This window comes from Poecilia mexicana, unplaced genomic scaffold (genome assembly GCF_051168715.1).
Source record: "Poecilia mexicana isolate PSO_F unplaced genomic scaffold, ASM5116871v1 scaffold_13, whole genome shotgun sequence".
In the NCBI taxonomy this organism is placed as follows: Eukaryota; Metazoa; Chordata; class Actinopteri; order Cyprinodontiformes; family Poeciliidae; genus Poecilia; species Poecilia mexicana.
The window spans coordinates 13,775,373-13,790,116 of NW_028263382.1; the positions used below are offsets into that span (position 1 = coordinate 13,775,373).

The window sequence follows — 14,744 nt, forward strand, 5'->3', positions numbered from 1 at the left end:
TTGAACTTTCTCACATTTTGCCAGACAACCACAAACTTCAATGTGTTTAATTAGGTGACGAACAAGTATGTTGAAATTAAACAAGAAAGTTATGCTACGACGGTGAAAAGAAGATCTATGCAGGTAAAACTTGACAGGACAAAGTCGCCAGTCCATCACAGGGGAACAACAGAAAAAACGTGTGTGTGTGTATATACCAACACCTAAGAACAATTTATAAAGACCAACTAACCAAACAGTTACGTCTTTGAGGATATCAATTTAAAGAAAAAGTTAGATTAAATCATTGATATCCTTTTTGGGAGGCCTCCTTTCTATAGATTCTCTATCAGATTGAAATGGGGACTCAAGGTTGGCCACCATCACATCAACACTTCCAGTAAAAAGAAACTTATCAGAAAAACTTAGACTAAGCGATATGAATCATTCAGGGTTAACTCTACGCACTTTGTGTTGGGCTATCACACAAAAGCACACAAAAGTTTGAAATGTGAAAAAGTTCAATGGGTATGAATCGTGTAGTCTGCTTTCCTCCAACACTCAAAGACTCTCCATCTGCTGGTTGGTTCAGACCATCTGTTGCTTCACCGCATGGTAAGTGTGAAGCTTTGCTGCAGTCGAGTTAGAAGGAATGCCGGCACACCTGTCAGACTTCATTTTCAAGATGGACTGCCTTCTGCGCAGGTTACTTTAATTTAACGCTTCACTGACTGCAACAGTTTCCCTTTGAGAAGCCAATAAGACATCAACAGATTCAGTGAAAAATGCTGAATTAGGCCATATGAAAAGATGCACTCAGAAGAGAGCTCAGCCAAACATCAGAATGCTTTTATTTGATGTTTCAAAGCAACGGATCAAAGAATATTGAGTCTTTGACGCACCTGAGTTTCTATGGAAAGCTACCACACCGACTACAGCCGGGTCCAGGTGACATTAGCCAATGTCATTCAGTCGGTTAATTCTGTCCGATTCAGATCTTATTGAAGGCAGCCACGTCCACAGATTGAACATATTCCTCGAACCCAGTGATGGCTTCCTCCAGGAGATCTGTGCCCACTTTATCGTCCTCCACTACGCACCCTATCTGTAGCTTCTTGATCCCGTAGCCCACTGGCACCAGCTTGGACTGCCCCCATAGCAGGCCCTCCATAGCGACGCTACGGACGCACTCCTCCATCTTGGCCATGTCCGTCTCGTCGTCCCACGGCTTGACATCGAGGAGGATGGAGGACTTGGCGACGAGCGCCGGCTTCTTGGACTTCTTGGCGGCGTACTCGGACAGGCGCTGCTCTCGGATCCGAGCCGCCTCTGCGCTCTCTTCGTCGTCGTCGGAACCGAAAAGGTCGATGTCATCTTCGCTGTTGTTGTTTGGGGAGGCAGGCGGAGTGGGTGGGAGAACAAACTGACTCCTGGCTGACGGGAGACGCGCTCTCTCGGTATGGAAGGACTTGATGTGGCTGTACCAGCGTCGGAGGTGGCAGAAGGCCTGCGAGGGCGGAGAGGGAATGGCATCGAACACTGCGGCGTCAGCTTGGGACACCGTGAAACCCTCTATGTAGCTTCTGTCTGCCAGGAAATCATTAAGAGCCTTGAGGCCTGCGTGTGAGCTCAAATCGCCAAGCACTGTTTTAGTTGAAGGCAGGCGAGATGGCAGAGCTGGCTGGGATTGGCTGAGAGCTGGAAACGGGTGCTTGAAGGTTTCCTGCATGGGAACGTCATGTGTGAGGAGGATTTCAGCAGTGTGGCCACTGAAAAAATCAAAGCAACACATAATAAGTCACTGAGTTTATTCACCATGCACCAATGAATGCATGAGAAGCCAAAATTAAGGGCATGCATGCATGCAAAACCCACACACAGACTCACAAACACAAAGAAGTCACGTTAATTTTTAATTTAGTGAAAACAGCCGTGTTATTTAAAAACCACTGGATCAACACTACAAAGCTGTACACACTGGTTGGTTCGTGCACCAATTACACAGACGATCAAAATCACAACCCATAAACACAAAACCAAACTACACATCTGGTTGATTTAGCAACCCATAAATGTTTGGTAGACGTTTAGGAAGGTGAAATCACAGGAAAGGTTCGAGGTCCATCTCCAAAGCAGAGCAGGGCATGGTCAGCTCGAAGCGGCCGATGACATCGGGGTGAAGGACTCCGAGACGCCCAACACTCGTCCCGCGGACAAAGATCTCAGCACAGCGACCCGGGAAGAAGGTGGAATCTGAAAGAAACGTTTTTAAAAAATTTAAACTTGGAAAAAAATATCAGAAAAAGACCAAGAGCTTTTATAGGTGTATTTTAAGAACTCTTTTTTTTTGTATAAAAGCAACTCAAAGAAATCCAGCTGAAAGGGAGAAATTTCAGAAGGAGCACTGAAGGGAGATGAGAATCATGAAGGAAGGCAGTGTTCCAGTAGCTCATTGTCTGCTGGATTTATCTTGTCCAAGAATAGCCTGGAGGTGTGCTTGGGATTATTGTCCTGGTGGAAGTAGCAAAATATTTCCAAGTTTCAACAATAAGGTTTAGATATTAGGTAAATTTTAGAAACATAGGTTTTGGCCACCAAAAGCATCACTTTCAGTCACTAAGAGATTGTTCTTGACACTGTGGCCAAACAACTCTGTTTTTATCATAAAAGCTCTCTCTATAAAGGTTGAATATTCAGAACAATATACAAATTAGAGTTTCAACAATTTAGAGTTTCAACATTGAGCTTCTGTCATGGCTTCAAGGTCGATAATGCAATTCGTTATGGGATATTTCACAAATTAGTTTGACTGTATGCATGTATGTGTGATTTTGACCCTTTTTGAATTAGAGAAAATCCAAAATAAATTTTACATATTAATCATCCGTGTTTCTAAGAATGACTGAAGTTCAGTCCTTAAAAAGAATGGGAAAATAAGAACCAAAAGCATGGTTATTATGTATATTTATCTAATCCACCATCTGTGGTCTCTATTGTCTGCCAGTTTTTACTGCTGCCATTTGTCTCTTAGATGATTTTTCCCTTTGAAAAACAAGGATTTCTTCCACATCACAGATGTGTGAGTAAATCAGAGTGTGGGTGAAACTGTTCGGTTCAGGCTTAATGATCATCATTTGTTCGCCCACGTTCGTCATCAACTCTCAGCTCTTCCGCACCCCAAAACGAGGCACAACTTCCTGTGTGCAACAAAACTCCCAGATAAAAATCAGCGTACTCCATAAGTCCTCATAGACTCCAGTCATATTCAAAACTGAATGCTCAATTTTTTTCACAAACAGACTGGCAAACAGACTTGTCAAGAGATGACAGGAAGCGGTGGTTACTACAGTAACCACCCCCCCTTCTCCACACACATACACAAACGTGGCATGCTCCCATAATGCCTTGCTTCTTCCCACGCTGTCTTGCTAATGGGTTCCAGAGCCCACAGCCTGGACGTTCTCTCATCACCGTGGGGGAATAATAAGAGGACCAGAGCGAGAGGGGATGACATCGCGGCGGGGTAATTCTACCCCTCACTTTAGCCCCGTGTTCATTAGCAGGACTATATCAGTGGAGTTGCTTGCGTTGGCAAGCACGTCATTAGCTTGCAATATAAATGGGAAGCCATGGCAACTATATAAATAGCACCGGGGTATATCCTAAATAACTGAGCCGTCAATGAAAATCCTCCGCTGGAGCCTGGCAACATTCCACACACTTCATCTTTCAGGAGCAGAAACGGCAGGCGGATCGATCATTTCCCAGCTGATGATGCTGTTGGATTTGAGACTATTAATCAAAAATCCTATTTTCACTTTAGAACAATTCTCGCTTCATTTCTGCAAACAGGCAACTTCAGGTTAGAAATAAAAGACAATTAACTCAGGTATTAGCCTTGAGTTGGTGTAAAATAGGAGGAATATTTAATAGAAAGACCAAAAACAGCTTTTTAGTAGCACTTAATGCAGAAATAAATAGTCGGTCCTTGTTAGAAAAAAAATAAGGGAGCTTGAAAGTCTAGCCGCCATAATTTGCATTTACTCAAAAATAGCAGTTTCAAATAATAATAAAAAAAAAATAGAGAAATGGACACAATATATGATGTAATTTGACTCTGGATGTTAATGTGCTTGTTCAGACTTTCTGGTTCAAATCTTATTGAAGAAAGAAACTTTGAGTCAGTGCGTAAGTTTTCATCAAAGTTGACAAAAATCCCATGCGGAGTACCCCAAGGTTCCAGCTTGGGGCTCCTGCTAGTTAACAAATAAGATAAGTTATCGCAGTTATGCAGATGATACACAGCTCTACATTACATTATCACCAGGCGACTGAACCAGTCCAAGAATTGAACAGATGCTTATCAAATCAATGCGTGGGTGTGCCATGACTTTCTCCAGCTTAACAGAAATAAGTACCAACAGTGGTACTTGTACCACAACTTGAGAAACACCGATATGAAGAATAACATATCTGAGGCTTGAATGAGCATGACGAATATGTTCAACAATTGTTTCTCTTGGTGAGACTAACCATTTTTTCTTTTCTTCTAAAATTTTTAATTCTATTTGAGTTTGAGTATAAACCTTCTATGTTTGGGATATATTTCAAATAATTCTATTCATCCATTTTTTTTTCCCAATCAAGAGTATTCAGTGAGCCACATTTTAATCACACAAACTGTGACAACAGCAAATCGATATCTGAACAAATAAAAGACTTGCTCCAGGTCGAAGTCCGTGCCTTGATAAATGGACCGGGGGTTTGCATTGGACACAGTTGTTAGGTGAAACATGGGCATCTGTCTCCTAAGTGATTCTGTCTGACTGCGGATCCCTCGGCTCGTCACGTCATCCCCTTTCTCCAGGTTTGGAAATGGAAGCTAACCTGACACGGACTCCCCTGGAGGGGTCCTGCCTCGCCCTTTGGATGGACATATCGTGAGGATGCCTGAAAGGTTAGCTGGGGTCATGACCTTGTAATGGGGCTAAGGACACGCTGGCATATGTGGGGAGGCGCTAAAGGTGCAGCGTGGAAAAAGAAAGAAAACTGTATGCTGCGTTTCTGTCCCACTGCTGGGCACTGCAGTGGCTGACGTGACTCCCATGCCCGATCTGCACACCGCAGGCGGTGCACGCTCCTCCAGGCTTACGTCGCACTGTCACACTCTTTGGTCTCCTCTCATTTTCTCCTCCACCTCCCTGTCTGCCTTCCCTCGATCCTCTCTGCTCTCAAGCGCATTGATTTACAGTCTGAATGGACCATCTGAGACCGGAAGAATCTCCGACAGGGCGACCTTGGAGGCAGGCAGGCCAAGGGATGAAGGCAGTAAAAGGTGGGTGGAGATGGAGAAAAGGAGATGAGTGAGAAATCCAACACTGCGATGGATTTCTCCATTGCAGCGCAAACACAAGCCAAGACAAACCTTTCTGATTGCCAATTTCACAGGGATGGAAGACGAAATCAGCCCGACTCATCCTTCTGCTTTTCAAGTTAACATTCTTCCTCAGATATTATTGTTCCACCTCCACATTGATAACATTCATCCTCTGCAGTGCAAAAAAAAAAAGAACTGCGGCCAGGGGTTTGAAAAAGCTTGTGGTTCTGAGTTTCTTACTCCATCTCTCATCGTGACAGACAGCCCTTTGAAGGTCATTCTGACACATTTCATCACAAAAGGAGAAGGTTGCATTTTGGCCCACAACCTCATAAACACTGAAGCTGATGTGACAACTTTGAGTAAATGATAGCACAAACAAAGTCCAGTGTTGTTCCAGTTTATTTGACAAACTGTGATCCAATTGCAGCGTTGGATGGTGGACAAAATGAGACCCGCTTTTGTAAAATGATGTGAAAACATGTAACGCAGCCAGAAGCAACATTTTTTTATTCTAACTCGAGTTCCTTGATACTGAAAATTTGCCAATATTCTTAAAATATCAATTATTTTTGTTTTGCTTTGTTTTGTTCTAATCACAGCACTTACACAGTACTGATTTATTCACAGGGTTCCTACATTTTATCCAATCAACAGTGTAGAATGTTATTCATGAAGGGACATGTTGATCCTCGGCTGCAACAAACATCCACAGGTCTTTTCTTGAGTCAGAATACTCCGGTTAATGAATCGGTTACTCAATTGATGATTAGTTCAATCATCAATTCAACTCAACAGTATTAATAATTTCAGATATCTGTTCAGTTAATATGTAGTCAGAACAATCTCAAACAGACTGGAAGTATAATCACTTTTTGTTTTTTTTTTATTCCACACCATTACTAGTCTGGGAAATATTTTTTCAAACTCTTTAAGATTACCTTGTAATTAACATGTGCAATAACCATGTCACGCTCCAAATTTTATTGCCTTGGATTAACGCGTTAAATCATTAACCGGTTCAGACAAAAACATTTTTAGCCAGCGCTGCATCTCTCAGAGCAAGCTGAGGTCCGAAAGTGACGGTGTGTAAAGAGCTGGAGTCCTGAAAGCAATGGGTCCAGTAGGGAAACTCAGGGATCTCCCTCTGGAGAAACACTCTCCAAGTCTTCCAGAGAATGTATACAGGGAACTCAGTTTTATCCAGGATCTTAATTCTTCAATCCTGAGCCATATGGGGTTGGAACTAGAAGGAGGTGAATCAAGTGCTTCCCCCTTTGTGCTGGGATTGATTTTACATGACTGGATGCCAACTTGTAGATCCTCTGCCCATCTTTGCTCCTTAAACACAGAGCTTTTCATAAAAGCTCTTCTTGTATCTAAATGACTATATCTGGCTCATAAGATCACTTGGTCAAAATAACATTACTGCCCCCGTGTTGCTACTTTTTTTTAAAAATGCAACTGAAAAGACATAACAGGAAGCATCTTAAAATCAAACTGAATTAGTCATTAGGACTTGTGTTTGTAATTTATGTAACGGTCCAGATCTTAGGCTAAATTTACAAAGTAGACATGCTCAATACACTACTTCCACTTGCACCTCAAACCCCATCAGATTTCACCTACACTAAGCTGCACAATTTACCATGGAAACAGCAAAATCAACAATCCTCTCCTAACAACCAATGCTGGTTAGGGATTTACATAATCCAAACAAAACCTGCCTTATATCATGTTTCTGATCATTAAATAAAAAATCTAAAAAAAACGAAAAAACTCCATAAAACTGTGTTTTTCTGTTTTAATGGACTCTGAGCCAATAGAGCACACTCCTTATCGGATTTAATTGAGTCCAGATTGCTTACCGTCTGCAGCCTGGATGTGGTATCCCTCTCCACGAGCTGCTTTCACCTCCAGCAGCTGCATGGTTCGGTCCAGCAGGCCGTGGATCACCTCGAAGCCCGGAGTCTTGTTGTAATAAATAGCACAGAAACGCCGACTGTTCCTTGCCCCAACATCTGGGTGGAGGAAAGAATTTAATGTAACGATGCTCAAATTCGTTGACAGTGTGCATTTGTGCACCTAAAAATAAAAATAAAAAAATGAATAAAAAAATATAAATTAAATAAAAAATAAAAGCAAAAATAAAATGTCCTCTAAAAAAATAAATATATGATTTCTGTTACTCAGGCAACAGCAACCTCCAAATGGGCAACGTGTCATACATCGTCTCACGTTCAAGCATATTCACACCTTTGCTCTCGTCCTTCAGCACCACATCAGATATCTCAAACAGTTTGAGAGGAAGGGGCATCTTCCTGTTGGCAGCTACGGTTTTCAGCAGACCAGGAAGCAAAGTGGTGCGCGCCACCTGGTGGAGGAAGAAAAAAAAAAAACATTGGGAAAGTCGAAAGCATGGCGGCAGATTATTAAAGAGGAAAAGGGCACCACCTAGTGGAAGAATAACAGTACAGGTCGGATCGACATGGTTTGAAAAGTTTGACTTAAAATTATCATGTTCTGCTATAGGATCAGATGAAGGGAAGAGATTCTTTGCAAAAAAGTTTTTACTCTTTATAAGTTTATACTCTTATATCTGGATGAACTTGAGAATGCCAAAGGATGACCCAGAATGAGCAGGAAGTGACACCATGGTGATGAGAGATGTATCAAATTCTCAAAAGAATGGAGTTTTAATATCATTTTAAGCCAAGGAAAAAAAATTTCAGAATTGACATTTTAAACTTTCTGTAGCATCTCCAACTAGCGATTAATTTTATAAATAGTTTTCACATTTTTAAATAGCTTTAAATCCTCTTGCATTGCTTTGAACACCATCAAAACATGCCCACATAAAAGCATTTTCAGAATTAATTTTAAATTGTAGGGTGCGAACATTAGTCAGAAAAATATTGTACTCGTTTCCGGTCAAGTACATTTGAAATGGAAAAAAAACAAAACAATAAAAATAAATAAATAAATATATTGACGCATCTTCAGTCAAATGGTAAAATCTGTACAGCACTCATGTTAAAGTTAAATAGAAAACAGTTTTGAGAGAATTACCATTACAGTAGAGGATAGATGGTAGAAAGCAAGATAATTCTCATAGAAGGATTTTATTTGACAAGTAATCTGCCTCATCCTTTATCCCAGAGTGAGTCTGTGCTCAGTGGGAAAGTCAGTGTCTGTCATTATTCTGTGTTTCTGTCAAACTGCATCTCACCTGGAACTCTGCAGTCTTGGGGTTGGAAATATGAATAGCTCGGGTCTCAGAGATCTTTTTTCCAAGCTTGTCTGCTATATCTTCTTGAGAACACTAAAAAGAGTGAAATAATGACCATTTTTAGGTTTACAGAAAAAAAAAAAGCAAGCTAAGGTTTATATTAATGTAATTTTATCTTTTTTCACCAGAGCAAAGTTGAGAGCCTCTGTGAACCCAGCGGCTGCCAGGTCTTGTCTCAGCAGCTCTGTCAGTTTATTGAGAGGAAACTGCAAACAAACAAAAACGAGTTTCACAAGATGTAACACTGTCTGGTGCTTCTAAAGACGAGTCGTTTATAGAAACCAAGGCGTGGCACCTGGTTGGCTACGGTGTAGGTGCGTGGCGTCGTGCGGGTGATGTTGTTAAACCCGTAGGCGATGGCGGCGTCCTCCATGATGTCACAGGCGTGGATGACGTCAGGACGGGTGGGCGGGATCTCCACCTCGATCTCGTCACCGACGCCGGTGGGTTGGGAGAGGAGGCACATCCGGGTCAGGAGCTGAGCAATTCTCTCCGTTGATTCCCTGATGGGAGCAGGAATGAAGGAAAAATGTCAGCATTTGTTTAAAAAAAAAACTTATTTGTCTTTGTTGAAAACAATTGGATGCAGTGCATCCAATTGATGGAGTTCCTACAACATCTGAGAAGATTCGATATTTACTTGAAAACTTTGAAACTGTATAAATGCTGGTTTGCATGCATGTAACTTGCATATCTTAACACAATGAGTAATTCAAATGAGTTACCTAATGCCAACTTTTTTATTGATGAACTCGCCAGACAGTTTCTCCTTCCTGTAAGCCAGTTCCTGCAACACAAACCAGGAAACAGCAAAGATTTAGAAACCATGTCAGTAAAGTGATCACTGTTCAAAAGAAGAAAATAGAAGTAGAAACAGTACGGGGTATATGCAGGACTTTCCATCTGGGTACACCACTTCAGCCTGCTCCACCCTGCAGAGGAGGAACAAATTAATGAGAAATTCAATATTTTTCAATGACTTCATGAGCCTTTGTTGTGAAGCCAGCGACTGTGAGCTTAGCAGAGCAAAGCAAGCACAAACGAAGCATAAAGCAAGGCGTCCAACTGCTTAAATCTGGAGGTTACACTAAGAGATCATTAAACGATCAATGTAACCCTTAATAACTTTCTGGCATCTGAATTTCGTTTCAGTAGGGCTGAACCAATTAATCGGATTAATCATGATGAAAAAGGCCATTTGCTGTGATATATGTATCATATAATTAAATTATTTTTTATTTGATACTTTTACTGTAGTTTTCATATTGTTAAAATGAAAACTAAATATAAATTACTAACTTCTTAATCTGATCAATCATCAGAAAAATTAATAGAACAATAAATTACTAAAATAACTGTTAGTTGCAGCACTACTTTTCAGCCCTCTCTAAACAACATATTTTGCAACAATTTTATAAAATCTACACAGACTTGCAGAAGTATCCATATAAATTCAACTACAACTGAATCTGTGGCAAGTCTTAAAAGCTGCTGTTCAAAGATGCTCTTCATTCAGTGTGACTGAACTCAAACTATGTATAAAAGTAGAATGGACAGATATTCTGCAGATGGTTGTAAGCATCAACCTGAATACAAATACACACTTTTTAGATTTTTTAAATATTCAAAGAAATGTTTATATTCAACTTTTTTTCATTTAACTTCCTCATTATCTTCTACTTTGTCCTGATCTATCACAGCAAATCCTAGTAACATGTTTGTGGTTTTTATGCAACAATACGTCCGAGAGTTTGAACTGGAAGTGAAAACCTATTTCAGCAAACAGAGGTGGCTGAAGGAACGGAGACTTACGTGAAAGGCTGAGCACAATACTCGCTGAACATGGTCACGATCATGTCCAACACAATCTTTGCCTGCAGGGAAGAACACGGCGAGGGTTGAGCCCGTTTCTAATGGCAACAGTAAGAGGTGGTGAGTTTGTATTTGTCTTGTCTCAGTATTACCTTAGTAAGATCGGTTGCCGTGCACTCGATGAAGACGTTCTTCGTCTTTAAACTGATTTTTGAATGGTCCCCTGGAACCAGAGCAAACTTTCTAACTCAGTATTGTCTAAACTGTACAGTAGTCTTGTTCATTTTCAAGTTTACCACAAAACTAAAAAAAGAAAATAAAATCTCACCATTGATTATAGGAGGCATTGACAGTACAATGCCGTTGCTGTCGTAGATGACTGGATACACAGGCTTGTCTTCAATAATAGGGAGATAATGTCTCAAGTGACTGTCTGTCTGTGTGAACAACATGATTATGATTAGGTCAGCTGTTAGCATAATGAGCTGCTCTGAAGACCAAAACACAGGTACCTAAAACCGCTTTTACCTTGTAGAGGCTCATGAGCTGGGTAGCAGTGTACTCTTTGGTCTGGTTTAGCGGTCTGAAGCAGATGTCTCCGGGAGCTTTGGCTGTGTAGGTGAACGGGCCTGAGATGGTGTCCAGGTCATGGGTGCCAATGGCAACCAGGCTCCTCTTCCTGGATAAACACAGTTAATACTTGACTCAGTTAGAATGAATGAAAAAGACAAATGCTTTTTCTCTCTGTCAATCAGTTTTACTGGATATTGTCTTGAAAAAGCCTAACTCATTGCTCTAATTCAGCACTTTGAATTCATCTGTGGAGTCCTGTTCATTAAGCCATTATGTTGAATGCTTTTCTCATTATTGATATGAAATGTCAAGTGCCCCATATTAAAATAAAATAAAAAAAATGAAGAACAAAAACAACCATTCAAAACCATGACTGTGATATCAGTGCTTCCATGTTAGGGGTGGGCATTTATTATATCGTTTATCAGTTATCATGATAAAGTTCTTATAATAATTTTGAAAAATAAATTATTTATTATTATTATTATTATTATTTATGACCTTTTTTTGACATCATAAATTCTAATTGATGGTCCCTATTGTCAGGTCTGTTACTTCTACTATTTTTTCCATTATTTGTTCAACTAAAGTATCAATAAAGATCAATAAATTTTCAAATGTGCGAGCAGTTTGGTGATACAAATCACACTTCCTCGTGACTGATGTCCTAAAGAAGCATAGTGCAAATGCATACGTTTTTCAAAAGCAGTATCTGTGTTTGGGGGGCTATGATTGCTGTGCCATGCAGTCAGAGCCGGGTAGTTACCTAAACAAGAAGTAATAACTAGTTCTTGTTACCATTTTTACTGTAATCATAATAGTACCACAAGATATCGTGATAATTCCTATTCCAGGTGTTCCCGCCTAAGCTCAGCGCTGACCGGCAGCCTACATTGTGAGTAGATCAGCTTGGAAAAACACTACAGAAGTGATAGAAACCTCCACCTGGTGCTCAGACGTCATTACTCTTCTGCACTGACCTGCAGATGTTCTGATGTAGCTTCTCCTGCAGCTCAATGAAACTGTCATAGCGCTCCTGAGTGAAAGTGATGTTCCTCAACACTGCTGCCACGGCATGGGGTCGCACTGCTGCTGTCTGGAGAAAACACATCAAAAACACTTTATTCTCTTCAAAAATTAATGTTCTGTTTTTCAAAAGGAACTTCAGGCAACACAACAAATCTCTTCTCTCACACCTCTTTAGTGATGATCAACCTCTGAGACTCCCCACTGTCTGGGCTCAAGCGTCTGTATCGAGGCGCCTCGAGCCTGAAACAATATTTTATTTGTATCAAAAGTAAAACAATTCAAGAAAAAAAAAAAAAGAGATGCTTTTAACAACAATAATTGTTTGTATTTAAATCAAAAATTCGTCATTTCTTTCCCCCAACAAACCATTTGATCATACTGGATAACATTCCTATTCAATGAAGCAGGGTGTGACTCACTTATTCTTGAAGACCTGCAGGCCACGGACAAGCCCCTCCAGACACAGCAGGTCGTAGCGGTTAGCTGGCACGTCGATCTTATACAGAATAACATCGGATGCTTCTGAAGCTTTAGAGTCGCCCTGCTCCTTGCTGATTATCTCCCTTTCTGAGGTCTGGAACAGAACCAGACCAATGATGGTTTATAATTTTCTTTTGTTGTTGTATTTACTCATGTCTACAAATCATCTGTAACTTTATATTTTACTAATCTTTTTTAAAGAAAATTCCAGATTCCTTGTAGGTGCCTGTAGGCAGTTGAACAATTCATGCCAGTAAAGCTGCAGTGTTTTGGTTTATCAAGTATAAACAAGCATTTTGGGTTTATGTAACCAAAATAAATCACTTACAATTTCATCCAGCTCCAATCCAAACTCAAAGCATAACTCGTCAAACTCCTCATCGGCTATAACAAGAGAAAAACTGTCAGCAATAATGTATATTCAGTTCATCAGCCATCTGACGATGTGTCTACAGCTGGAAGAGAGGAAATGATGCAATCACACAGACATAAGCTGAAGAGATGTGAGGCGTTTTACTTTATTAAACCAACACAAACGCTAGCGAAAAATAACTCACGCTTAAATAAGCATAAATCTGCCCTCAAGTAGTAGCATGTTTTTCAGAAGCTAAAAACGTTATGGAACAAAACTTGATGGTTAGCTGAATTTAGCTGTTAGCACTCAATCAATGAGCTGACAGGCAGCAAGTTCAGCCTTTGCTATCATGCTTTCTTATTTCTTTCAAAGTCTAAAACGCCCATAGAATCAAAGATAGACAATTTATCAGTTAATTGTGAAAGAAAACGACAAAACTTACTGTATGTTCGGCCCAGAGCCTTAAAGAGAAAGTCTCTTTTAACTCCGACAGTCGGCATGTTTAGCTGCTAATCGTAGCCAGCTCAGAGGTGAAAGGACCCTACTAGTCGAATATAGCTGTCTGCTGCAGTGCCTGATTCAAAATCGGATCGTAAGCTATTTGAGTCCATACCGCCATCTACTGTACATGAATGTGTAATATCCTTATCGTCCACACACTCAATTCAGTTTTTTAGTTTTTTGTCATGACAATAAACACGTAATGCGTTCATAAAAATAAAATGGTTGTCTTTATTTCCTTCAGTTCTCAATATTTATTCTAGGCTCTTTCAGGTGTATATTTAGCAAATAAACAATATGTAGGACTTTTGAATCACCCTTTCGTTTCCCAAAAGGAATTGGATTAAAAATCCTGAAAGGAAAATAAGGAAAAACAACAATAAATAGTATTTTGTACTTAGTCACAATAATGGAGAACTGCTTCGGATGGATGGATGGATGGATGGATGGATACCATTGTAAAACAAGAAGCAATTACTTCGGGAAATAAAATATATATATATTTTTCCATTCAGATTGTTTTCCATTCTTATCACAGTAGAAACTATTTCAATCAAATGGTTTTCCAGGCTGTATAAGAAGCCTGAACTGATACGTTCGTCAACATAACTGGTGTTGATTCAGATTCTGAAGTTTCCAGGCAAGCAAGAATAAAGAGTCCAAAGTTTATTTATTCCTCGGGCAGGCTCTGTCAACGACAAAACGCATGAAAAGATAAAATAACCTTTATTTATCTACGTTTTTTTTTGTTTTTTTTAATCTTAAATAACCCTAAAACAGGCTAAACGAGCGGTCAGTGTGCTTCTGTAGCCTCTCTCATACAAGCAAGCGGAGCAGAGGAACCTTGTCAGAACCACATTTGTGGATGATTATTTTAAAAAGCCGTAAATTATGCGAGCGCGCGACTGTCATGCGCATGGCCTTGTCTTTCTTGTGACCGCCAGTAACCCGTGTAGTCGCCTCGAGACCTCCTTCTATCTATCGCTGGTCGGTCTCTAGCACGCGCCACCTTCACGAGTCCAATCACAACGCAGAGAAGCCCCTCCCCCCCTCCTTCTCCCCCTCCTCCCCACGCGACCTGCCATCCACACGCGCGTTCCACAACAACGCGAACGCGCGTGGGCACTCTCGGAGCTCACTGGGCGCGCAGCATCCACAGACCGACGCATTGATCCGGTGGGTTAACGGTTTCAGACTCCGAAGAAAGCCTGGCCACAGTCGGAGAAACTGACCGCTGATTGGAAACCTGCACCGGTGAGTTTCCTCTTCATTTTGCCGACGTGTGGGATGCTACGTCAAGTTACTAATAAATGACAGAAACGTATTAAAGTAACGCATGTTATACTTTT

At 40.6% G+C, this 14,744-nt stretch overlaps 1 protein-coding gene across 1 annotated transcript; it reads right to left on the reverse strand.

The window, feature by feature from the left end:
- Positions 1-807: 807 nt before the first annotated feature.
- On the reverse strand, positions 808-13,455 carry farsb (phenylalanyl-tRNA synthetase subunit beta). Its single transcript, XM_014991763.2, has 18 exons — positions 13,337-13,455; positions 12,868-12,923; positions 12,479-12,633; positions 12,227-12,299; positions 12,011-12,126; positions 10,986-11,136; positions 10,786-10,894; positions 10,610-10,680; positions 10,458-10,519; positions 9,526-9,577; positions 9,371-9,432; positions 8,941-9,148; positions 8,771-8,851; positions 8,586-8,678; positions 7,613-7,730; positions 7,225-7,377; positions 2,085-2,232; positions 808-1,748 (listed from the first exon to the last, which is right to left on the reverse strand). The coding sequence occupies exons 1-18, from the start codon at positions 13,392-13,394 to the stop codon at positions 971-973; spliced, it is 2,544 nt and encodes an 847-aa protein (XP_014847249.2). The 5' UTR covers positions 13,395-13,455; the 3' UTR covers positions 808-970.
- Positions 13,456-14,744: the final 1,289 nt, after the last annotated feature.

What these genes read in the sequence shown, in the direction of transcription:
- farsb (XM_014991763.2), bottom strand. Translation starts at nt 13,394, where the DNA reads ATGCCGACTGTCGGAGTTAAAAGAGACTTTCTCTTTAAGGCTCTGGGC. An exon ending in AATGCCTCCTATAATCAATG is followed by an intron (nt 10,681 to 10,785) that starts GTGAGATTTTAT and finishes CTCTGGTTCCAG; the next exon opens with GGGACCATTCAAAAATCAGT. An exon ending in CCACATCCAGGCTGCAGACG is followed by an intron (nt 2,233 to 7,224) that starts GTAAGCAATCTG and finishes CGTTTCTTTCAG; the next exon opens with ATTCCACCTTCTTCCCGGGT.